This window comes from Lactuca sativa, chromosome 3 (genome assembly GCF_002870075.4).
Source record: "Lactuca sativa cultivar Salinas chromosome 3, Lsat_Salinas_v11, whole genome shotgun sequence".
Lineage (NCBI taxonomy): Eukaryota > Viridiplantae > Streptophyta > Magnoliopsida > Asterales > Asteraceae > Lactuca > Lactuca sativa.
In genome coordinates this window covers 62,765,827-62,778,167 of record NC_056625.2, presented here as the reverse complement: position 1 = coordinate 62,778,167, position 12,341 = coordinate 62,765,827, and the positions used below count along the sequence as shown (strand labels likewise).

At 37.4% G+C, this 12,341-nt stretch overlaps 1 protein-coding gene across 1 annotated transcript; it reads right to left on the bottom strand.

The window, feature by feature from the left end:
* Positions 1-6,393: 6,393 nt before the first annotated feature.
* LOC111884282 (dirigent protein 22) lies at positions 6,394-7,162 on the bottom strand. Its single transcript, XM_023880594.3, has one exon. It carries the CDS (start codon positions 7,058-7,060, stop codon positions 6,485-6,487), a length of 576 nt encoding a protein of 191 aa, XP_023736362.3. The 5' UTR covers positions 7,061-7,162; the 3' UTR covers positions 6,394-6,484.
* Between the last annotated feature and the right edge of the window lie 5,179 nt (positions 7,163-12,341).

Below are 12,341 nucleotides of genomic sequence, written 5' to 3'. Positions count from 1 at the left end.
CAGTCTAAACTCCATAAACCATACTCTAAGACTGATGATCATCCATTGTCATACCTACCCCTAGTCCCTTGACCAGGAACACCACCAAATCATGTAGATAGAATACTTAAAACATACCACTCGTGAATTTCAACTAATACTGAACCCAAAAGTTGTGCCCAAAAACCTTAAATACACACTTGAATTTCTGACAAGTCATCACCAACTCACTGTTCCCAAGAGCATAATGATGGTCTATCCAAGATTCTCACGTTGCATCAAAATCCCTTATTAGCTCAGGTGCACATCCACATGAAAAATCACTCGAGGCATTTACAACGAACTTCATGACTCGAGATTTCAAAACCCATACCCAACAATGGCAACCAAACTCCTATAAACAACCCACAAGAAAACGGGGTTCATAATGAAAACATTCAACAAGAGATTGTTGATGCAAGATTAATACTCCCAACAAACTTTTACTATCCACATGATCCAAACCAGCCGGTCACTAAATCTCCTGACTCCCAAAACTGCATCAATATTCAACCATGCCAAAGACTAACGATCTGAGACCTAAGAGTCTCAATCAAATGACTACCGAGTCCCACCCACATGAATTATGCAACCATTGGTTCATGATACATCGTGACACCACTAACCACTAAAACGATAAGCTCACATTATCATGCCGATCTTGTCATCATTCCATCACCGGCCTGAAGAATCGCGAGCAACACCACATAGGTCTAAAGGTGCTTTAACCATCAACCCACCGACTTGTACGAACCCAATTAACATCCTTCTCAACACAACCCAAACCTTACCTTTCTATAACGCACAATGCCTTTCACAACACATGTTACTACCAGTGCATAACCAAATGAAAACATGGTCGTACACAACCAGAGAATGAGATGTGTGGTTGCACTCTTGTTCCAATTCAAGAGCTATAAACCAAATAAGAACCATGCCAATAACCTGAGCCAAGTTTTCTCATGCTATCATACTCATCCTACATATATCCCCAAGGGAAACACATAACCAACCCTAGATCTACTTCATTCCTTCTTCCCCACAACCTTACCCAGAGGGTGTGGTACTAGTAGATCTAACCGAAATGACGAACCTCAACCGCTAACAGAAACATCATCATGAATAGCCAAAACAAAGATCTCACACCTTGATTGAAACTGAATAGATCCTACTAATACATAAATTAACTTGATAAAACTTCCAAAATTATTTAGAAATGCTGTTAAAATCCTGTTCGAGTCAAACCAGATACCAACCCTGCTGGCGTGACATGTCAAAATCGGATTTTGTGTAGATCCAAAGCCACACCTGAAAACTAAACAACGTTTCCCTAACATCCAAACTTCTAATAACTAAGGACATCTACCAAACTTGAGCCTGTTATGAACAATAATCCCACAACCACAATTGAGGGTACCCATACCCAGAAACCAAAATGTACAATGTGAAAATTTTGACGATAGGTTGACACATCCATTAAACTTCAGTTGATAAAGCTTTAAACTTTCGGAGAACCTTAGCTACGGACGTCTGGTCTAATGACCCAATACACTACGGAACAAAGCCCATGTGGAACTAAACATACCAATCTATGAAGCTAACTGACCGACGAACAATTGCCAATCCTAGACTATAGATAGTTGTCTATACAACGAGCAGACAAATCCTTCAACAATTTATACTCAACCTACGCGACCCAAGTGTTTATTGATCTATTCACTGACATCCCGAAAGGAACCACTAGTTATAACGAGCTCCTTATCCAACATATTCCTACCGAGAAGACAACTCATGCATTTCTGAATCTAATGACAACTTGCTCTGTATCTCCGTCTTGACCAAATCCTGAACCAAAGTCTCGCATACCCGAATTGCAGATTCCTGTGATTTATTATTCCTAAACCATAAATTCGAACAGATCAATGATCCTCCAAGCGGAATGCCAAGTTCTCCCCCGTTAGGGTTCGAACTACTACCAACTGGCGTTGCAAACAAACCACATCTCAAACTGGTGTATAACATAATGCAAGATGATCTTCCAGATAAAAACCAAGCAAACATAAAGAGATTCTGAATCTCACATGGAGACCTCAAAAACTCCCTAATCATAACCGCCTCTAACATCAAGTGTCTCATGCAGATACATGAGTAATAATTTTAACACTCCATTAATAGCACCGATCCTCTATCTAGAAACAAATGGACCATCCCACCCCTCATCTACAAATCCATAACCATTAATTCATCATGTGAAATCATTCATAAAACAAAAGGCATCATTCTCATAGTCGGGATACATCAGAGACAATAAAAGTTTTTGTTCCCAATTCACCTCCCTGATCACCTGGAACCATCAACTAGCACCTGACTTGCCTATATCCAAACAAAGCAGACCCTTGATCTCATCTCAACTATACCACAAGAATCCTCTTGTGCATGCCCACACCGCCATACTTGCCGCCAAAAACCGCAACCATCTAGCCCCGTTAAGTGTTCCAATAATTGATAAAAAGGTGAAAAGTGTTTTGTACGGGAAGAATAGGTAAGTGCACAAAAACTTTAGTGGTTAGAGTAGGTTTGGAGTAATTATAATGATTTTTTTTATGTTTTTATTTTTATATTTGTTTTTGTTATTTTGGATGTTCTACTTGATTTATATAGAGAGATGTTCTAGTTATAGTTAAGATTGAGACCGAGTTTAATTATTGACTTATGGTATTATATGTATAATGAGGTTAGAAGGTATCAAACGGGAAATAAGTGAGAGAATCTTTCATTCATTTTGGAACACCATACGGAGGACGAGGGAAAATGGATGCGGGAAAAGAGTGAGGGAAGCCTATCCCTCACTCTCTCTCATCGCATGATTGATCTATTTTTTTATTCAGTTTTTTTAATATTTATTAAATTATATACTTATTAAAAAATTATAGAAAATATATCAAAATTCATGGTTTTTAATTCCCTATAAAATGAGTATAATATTTGTATAATATATATATATATATATATATATATATATATATATATATATATATATATTAAAATAAAAAAATAAAAATTAGTGAAATGTAACTATTCTTGCTTTTTGGTGGGGTAAAGGGGAATGAGAGAAATATAACGTGACACTAAAAGATCTTTTTCATACATACTTTTTACTTTGTGGTCACGCGACTCATGAAGATCTTAATTTTATTCAGTGGATAGGACTGGACTTCTTTTTTTGTAGTATGCAATATTTGTTTGCCTTAGAACTTAGAAGTTTTTCAGCATTACGGATGATTTGAAAAAAAAGTTGTCTCAAATTGTGTTTTATTGTCAATTTGTATAATTGAACAAAATATATTGTTTTTCTTGTAATTTGCTCTTTATTTTCAACAAACAGGCCCTTTTTGGTTTTATCAAGGAAATGGGAGGTCAAACCCAAATGCGTAGGCTTTCATGTTAAGCATAAGGCTACCCGGTATGGGAGCGTTTTCACGCGTCTTGGGCTGAGGTGACAGCCTTTCCCACGCGTGAACACCGCCCCCAAGTCTGGTGGGCTGCGTGTGGTGTGAGGCTGAAGACGGACGAAGACGAGGGCTTTGATTGACTAATTAAATTGGAACGTTGCATTCGACGGTTATATCTTGCATTAATAAAAAAAAAACTTTTTTTTTTTTTTCATTTTTTCAAATTCTCTATATATACATCCACTTTATTCACAATTTCCACTAAACCACACCCACATTTTTTCAAAACAAACACACACATCAAACCAAAAAATGGATAATTTTCCACCTCCAATTATTTCGTCTTCCGATGATAATGATTCTGATGACGATTTTATTTTGTATACGCTGTTATCCGCGGCACGAGACGTGGTACGTGAGAGGGGCGAAAGTTCAAACGTCGACAAGAAGCATAGAAAATGGATCAGCCGGGATCGAGAGGCGGCACATGAATTTTTGGTACGTGATTATTTTGCCGTTGATAGTTTATATGATCTATCTAAATTCGAAGAACGTTTTCATATTAGTGGAACTTTATTTTTACGTATCGCTAGAGATTTGGCACGTAATTATGAATTTTTTCAATTACGATGGGATGCTAGAGGTAAACATGGTTTTACCACAATACAAAAATGTACGACCGCTCTTAGACAGTTGGGATATGGTATAACCACAGACGCATCAGATGAGTATTTGAAAATGTCTGAGAGGACGGGTCGAGAGTGTACATATTTATTTTGTGAGTATGTCATAGAGCTTTACCGTGACATATACTTGCGACATCCGACTAAAAGCGATGTCGAAAAATTGTATGCCACACATCAAGCGAAACATGGTTTTCCAGGGATGCTTGGTAGGATTGATTGTACAAATTGGGAGTGGGAAAATTGTCCCAACGCGTGGCGTGGCTAGTTCACGCGAAGTGATCATGGGGCACCGACTGTTATTTTGGAGGCGGTGGTTTCAAATAACCTATGGTTTTGGCATGCATTCTTTGGTATGGCCGGGTCAAACAATGACTTGAATGTGCTCCAAGCGTCTCTGATATTTAACGATATTTTACAGGGCAAAGCACCAGAAATGCCATATGTTGTCAATGGAAATGAATACAAATATGGGTATTACCTAGGTGATGGGATATATCCAGAATACGCTACGTTTGTCAAGTCATACATATTTCCGGCCGACGATAAACAGAAAATGTTCAAGTTAGCACAAGAATCTGCAAGGAAGGATGTAGAACGGGCGTTTGGAGTCCTCAAACAAAGGTAACACATAATCAAACATCCGACACGAACATAGGACAGAGAAAAATTGAGGACCGTGTTGACTGCTTGTGTTATTTTACATAACATGATAATAGAAGAAGAGGGTAGGGCTATTTGCTCATATACCACAAACGATATACTTAACCCACCCGCAATAATACAAGTTGGGAGTCTGACATACTTCTCAAGAGTTTTGGAAATACAAAACCGTGAAACACATCACAATCTACGACATGATTTGACCGAATACATATGGGAACGACAATTTCAAGGACAAAATGACGGTGAAGACGACGATGATGACGATGGTGTTGATGGTGACGATGAGGAGGATGACGATGGTGACGATGAGGAGGATGACGATGGTGGAGACGAGGCGGATGATACCGGTGACGACAACGACGACGATTAGAATTTTCCTATGTTTTTAATGTTTTTTAATTTTATTTTATTTAGACAATGTAATGTTATTTTTCTATGTTTTTTTATGTTTTTTAATTTTTATTTTATTTAGACAATGTAATGTTTAATTTTTCTAATTTAAGTTTTAAATTTCTATGTTTTAATTAATGAAATGTGTTCTTATTTTTTTATGTTTTAAAAAATTAATGTATGTTATAAATTATGTTTTTTAATTAATATAATGGTCAAAAAAAAAAAAAAAAAAGAATTTGTGGAGTGGTAACCATTTCCAGTCTTTACTGGGTTGGTGGTGGGTTGAGTATGAAGCTGACATGGCGCATGTGTGGTAGCACTTTTCCGGTGGGATGGGTGTGACCACTCCCCATAGCCTTATTGTATACATATGTAGTGTAGGGATTAGGGTATAAACACGTGTTTATGAAGGCTAATAATTGAATGCATTGATTTCAAATTGATACTGAAAATGATGAAAATGATGAAAACTACAAGTTAGTGAAAAAGGTTACAGATTTATGATAAGGATGTTTTTAAATTATTGATGCTGTGATGGCATTTACAATAATTTATAAATTAAATATGAAACCAGTACGTGTTGTACAAATTCTAGATGTGGAATGAAATTGATTTGTGCCTATGTTTAATTGTAAAATTTGTGTTTGTACATCACAATATCACAACCAACTTCTAACTTTTCGTTAACTTTATTTTTACTTTTTTTGTCATAACATACGACGTAGCTTATAAATTAGTTTTTAACTTACATGTTTAAACAATTTATTAAGTTTTTGTAAATTTTTCATAAATATAACTTTTATTATTATAAAAGCTCAACTTTTTATATGTCTATCTAACTTATCAATTAGTTTTATCAGATATATATATTTTTTTATCGATTAGTATTTTAGCTTATTTTAGCTTGTTCGTGGTGGTATATATATATATATATATATATATATATATATATATATATATATATATATATATATATATATATATATATATATATATATATATATATATATATATATATATATATATATATATATAAATTAAATAAAGATCTTCTTTTATAAAAATTTGGTCAAAGTTTGGTTTGACTGTTTTAAGCATGTGAATCGACCTATGTTTACTCTAAGTATTATTATTATTATTATTTTTATTTTGTAAATTAATTGGACCAAAAACTCAAAAAATAAGGGAAGAGTTTTGATTCTGTCACTAATCCATTTTTAATAATTTACCAAGTACAAATACATGAATCAAATACAAGGAGCTTAATTAGACTCAATAATGAACAACCATGACGTTATATTCCACAACCGCATCACCGGAGGTAAGATTAAAATCATGAGTTTTTGCGGTGGCGACACCCCTCGCCATCCTAAAAACACCAGACCCACCAACAATCGGCATCTCACGGTAAGGATGAAACACCGCATTCCGCCCCAACAAACTAAGAGTACTACCATTGTAATCCCCTCCGGTGAACACCAAGTTCATGGTCATCAGTAAACCAGACTCCTCCAAACACGCCGAACCATAGATGCCTTGTGCTCGACCGACAACAGTAGAGTTTGGTTCAGGTCCGGTGGTGAGCTTGTCGTCAGCCATGGCGAGGAACCCGAACGCGGTTGGAGAGGTGGAGGTGATGGTGGATTGGGCGACTCTCATGGCGGTGGGGGAGGTGCCACTGACTAAGTCGTGTAGATAGAAGTGAAGGTGGGTCTGCTTTTGGGTCATGGTGGGTAGGTTTTTGAACCATTCTTCTACGGCTAAAGGGTCTTGATCAATGCCATGGACAAGAGACATGGCTATGAGTAACATTGAGCTTAATATTAGGGTAAACCATGGCTTCACCATTTCTCTTCCTGTTTGTTTGTGTGTGTGTGGGGGTGTTTGATATTCAGTTGGGAAGATGGAAAGGATGAAGACTAATGGGATAGGTTGGCATATCCATATAGTCATATAGATACATATACATGTAAACTAAAGGGGTGGGTATGATATTCTTTTCATTAGTTTACCTAAAACACTACTTTCTTAATTTCTAGTATAAAATGTTTATCAGGAATATGAAAAATGATGGCTAGTTTAACATATTAGAGATGGTAAAATTAATGAGTGCAGTAGGTTGACTATTTGTGGTACCACCCCCCTTTTTTTTGAATTGAAATGGGCTAACCGGATTTAATTAATTAAACGTACATATTTTGTCTAAAGCATTTTTAAACTAAAGATTTGTTAAATATGATTATAAAACTTGTATTATTACACTAGTAATGTAGTAAATTAACTAAAATATTTAGTAGTTTATGCATTTTTTTTTGTTTTTTTAGAGTATGTCCATAACCATAACTAACACAAACCAACGTTAGTGCAAATAGTCACTTGATCTTATCTAGGGTTGCATGCCCGGAATGTGCAACGTACTACAATATCAATCTCTTTTTAAAAAGTATGGGGTTGAAATGACCACGGATCACAAAGCACACTAGAAGGGAGCATATCAAAAGACAAACACCTTAGGTGTATGCACGATATGTACATTTATGAAGGCAAGCTCAACACATTCAGCGCTAGACCTTGACGTGGACCGTCTGCTAAACCCTAATTCCATGTATTTAAGAGATAATGATCTCTCACATGACCTAATTCATTTGGGAAAACTGTCAAAGTGTTCATTGTGTTTCTAAGTTCCTTTGTGAGGCAACATAGTTGGTTTTGGAATATTGAATTAATTTTGAATTACAGCAAGTAGTAGTAATACTTTGATCATGCTCATGTCTACAATCCAACATTAACTAGTTTCTTTTTGTGGAGTTATAACAAAAAAAAGTGCATCCAAATATAAGTTGTTATTATGAACTCCCTTATGTTGGATTATGTTGCTGAACAATTGATTTGTGTTTTTTTGTTTCTATTGTTGCTAGATATTTAGCTCATTAAAGAAAAAAAATATAACACTCTTTCAATACAGACAATTCATTAGGTTAACCCGTCTAACCAATTTAATTAAATGAGTTAGTTAGATTGAAATCTCCAACCTATTTTCCAATCGCTAACCCATTTAAATATAAGAGCATCTCCGATTACTTTAATGGCGAAATGGTGGCGGAGACACAAGTTGGATAACACTTCACTTTGGTTCCAAGTCATCACTAGTATCCATAATGTAACGACCCGTTCCTGGTATGATGATTCCTTGGTTTTATTTTGAATTTTGTAAAGGGACTCGGCGAGTTCATAGCCTGACTCGCCGAGTAGGGACGGGATTTCGAGCACGTGTTAGCTGACGACTCGGCGAGTCCATATTCTGGACTCGGCGAGTCTGTCCGTCTGGGAGAAACCCTAAATCCCCGGGTTGCCCACTATTTAAGCCACCTTATAGCCCCAATCTCGCCTCCTTCACCCTCTAAAGCTGTGAGAAAACCCTAATTCGTTCTTGTGTGATTCTAAGTGATTTTGGTGTGCTATTGTGAAGGCTTGAAGAAAGGAGCAAGGAAAAGGATTGTAGAGCAGAAATTCAAGAGAAAACAAGAGATCTTTGAGGTATTCTTCAGTTTCCTTCTCTTTTGTGACTTAAAACCCTTTTCTAGATCTTATTAATGCCTTCTTAAAGCCTTATATTGATATGGAAGCTCTCTTATGCCGAGATAACCTTAGATCTGTTCATTTAGGAGTTGTAGAGCCCGGATCTATTGCCTTTATGGAGTTATTTTGCATATTAACCCTAGATCTACCCTTTTAAGTGCCTTTTTAGCCTTTATTCCCTTGTTCATGTGTCTGTACACGTAAAGTTGGAAACTTTACGTGGTAAATCAGCTTATTGGACCCAGATCTATCATTTGTATGGATTGGATTCGAGCAGAATCGAGTGTAGCTTAGTTGCATGGCGGTGACTCGACGAGTCGGAAGAACGACTCGGCGAGTCGAGTCGCGAGTCCCCGATTTCTTCCTTTTGAGCGATGTCGAGTGGGCCCAGTGAGTTGTGGAGTGGACTCAGTGAGTTCGAGGGTAGACTCAGTAATGGAGGGACTCGGCGAGTTGTTCATACAACTCGGCGAGTCCAAGGCAATCTTCTTAAGCTCAAGAACAACTCGTCGAGTTGTTCATATGACTCGGCGAGTCGGATGAAGATTGTCTGAGTTTTTGGATCGAATGAGTACTCGTCGAGTCGATGCCATACTCGACGAGTAGCAGCGAGTAGGGGTCGAGGAGTGAGAGCCGGGACTCGGCGAGTTGGCGGCCCAACTCGGCGAGTCAGGCCAACTGTGGGTTGACTTTGTCCGAGAGTTGACTTGGTCCGAGGGTTGACTTTGACCAAGGGTAAAAGAGTCATTTTACCCAATGCAGTATTTAGTATTTGATTGAGTGTGTTTATGGACTTGTAGCCGGGGAGATACCGGAGCAGCAGCAGTTAGCCCTCAGAGCTATTCACTCAGCAGCCAGTTCACGAGGTGAGTTCCTTTTCAGTAGGAGCGGGTCTAAGGCCACAATGCCGACCCGTTTAGCTAGCAGTAGTATCCAGATTTGTATCCGATGCAGTAGTTAGCATGTTTGAAGCCTTCGTGGCTCAGACAGGATTATGTGTGTTCATGCTAAGTGATACGTCATGTTATGATCAGTCAGCTTCGGACTTCGGTCCGATGTCAGCTTCGGACTTCGGTTCGATGTAGGGGACAAGGTCCCGGTCAGCTTCGGACTTCGGTCCGATGTCAGCTTCAGACTTCGGTTCGATGTAGGGGACAGGGTCCCGGTCAGCTTCGGACTTCGGTTCGATGTCAGCTTCGGACTTCGGTTCGATGTAGGGGACAAGGTCCCAGTCAGCTTCGGACTCGGTCTGATGTGAGCTTCGGATTGCGGTCCGATGTAGGGGACAAGGTCCCAGTTAGTCAGCTTCGGACTTCGGTTCGATGGAGGGGGCAAGGCCCCAGTATGTGCTTGATATATAGTATTGTATGGTATGTGGTAATTTGGGGGGGAGCTCACTAAGCTTCGTGCTTACAGTTTTAGTTTTGGTTTCAGGTACTTCCGCTAGCAGAGGGAAGAGCTCGGGATGATGGCATCGCACACACCACAGCTTCAGCTTTTATCCTGGGAGTTGATTTAGTTCTTGATTTTTATATGACATGGATATGATACAGTTTTTCCGCACAGTGTTTTATTATTATTTTGAGATACATCATGTATGGTTTTATGATATGACACTCAGATTATGGTTTTTGGTTATGTTGAAAAACGAAATTTTTGGGTTGTTTCACATAATCTGAGTGATAAACTTTCAGATCACTTGTCTAAAAAGATAATTGTGGGTGTATGGAACAATAACAGGGGAAAAATTGGATATTGAAGAGAAAGGGGTCCCGTTTAACATTATTATTCAGAAGTCAGTAAGCTCGGGGACTTACACATTATTCTGGCAACACCAATGGATTCATGGGGGAAAACTTAAGGACCGATTTCCAGGTTTGTACTTGATTGAAAGCAAAAAAAAGATGTAAAGTGGATGAAAGAATTCAACTTAGCAGGTTCGAATGGAATTGGGACTGTGATGTCTACCACTCGAATTGGCTCAACTCATGGCATTGGTGGCTCTATTCATTCCAGGGGCGACAAGTGACAACTGAAAGTGTGGGTTAGACTCTAGTGGAATTTTCACAACCAGGGCTATGCGTGTAAAAATGGTTGGCAACAATATGAGTTTTCCTTCTAATCGTATCGACTGGATTAAGGAAGCTCCACTAAAAGTTTTAACATTCGTATGGAGGGCAAAAATGGGCAGAATCCCCTCATTTTTAGCTCTGAATCAGCGGGGAGTCATCATCAACTCCCTTACTTGTGGTCAATGTAACAGGGCTGTCAAATGTGTAACAGGGCTGTCAAATGTGCTGATCATATCCTTACTAGTTGTAGTTTTAATATGGAAAAACTTGAGGATCAATATTTTAAAAATCTATGGTCAGAAATCAAGGTACGTATTATATTTTAACTTATTAGAAATATGAAATACTTGTTAATTGATTACCTATGCATTTGTAAATTCGAGAGGACGTGGAACATCGAGATCGATGCTCCAGGCCTGGAAAAATATATGAAGATTTTTTTAGATCTAGGCTTTCTATAGTGTTGAAATATATTAATCTCTCATAATCAAACTTAACATTAATTGGTAAAAGGATAAGTTTTGTATGATTTGTATTTCTGTTGGGTGTGTTGTGTAAATTATTATGTAGGTGAGGAGCCTTCGGGTTTACACGCGGATCCTTGATGGATCTTGGGTTGCTTCATGGAGTTACTTGCCCCGATATATTTAATGTATTGCTTATTCTCATTTTGTTCATTCACTTCTTGTAATCTGTATACAATTCTCTCTTCCGTATTAGGGTTTTCTCAGTTTAGGGTTAGATAGATTTGAAGGTTCTTTTGTAATGGTTGATCTTGAGGTTTATGTAACCATCTGAGAGTGAATATGATTGTAGAGAGGTTTCAGTTGTAAGTTGATGTATGATTGAACTGGTTTATAGTGAATAAACTGTTCAAGTTGGGAATCTTTGGTGTTTTTCACTTTCTTTACATATAGATTTTGTAAATCAAGGTTTGAATGATTGTGATAAATTTTTGTTTCTAGATCATGTTCGTTGAAATGACTTCTTTGCACGAAAAACTATCGCATAACTTTTGGTATGCTTTTTTGTTTATTCATTACTATTATTATTAATATTATTATATGTAAATGTTTGCAAATAATTAATTACAGTTTGTTGATTTGTGTGAAAATAAAATGTGAGAAAGTAAAAGTAAGCAATGTCAAGAACAAGCTCAAGCCCTGTTTACGAGGAAGAGGGTGGAAGGGTGTGAAAAAAGAAAGAGATTATGTGGCCTCAACTTTAATCAAAATATAAATTATTTTAAACTATTGGGTTGTGCCATACAAAATAAAGAAACCAAGTTGTATAAACATCGAATAAATGATTGAAGATTTTGATTTTTGGTGAATAATTGTGTTATTTAATTATAGTTGAATGTTTTAACTAATATTTTTTATATCATCAAAACGAGCAAACGGATGGAAGTTATGGTCTAAATAAGGAAAACTCGCTAATTCGAATTTGGGGACCTAAACATGACGGTGATCACGGAC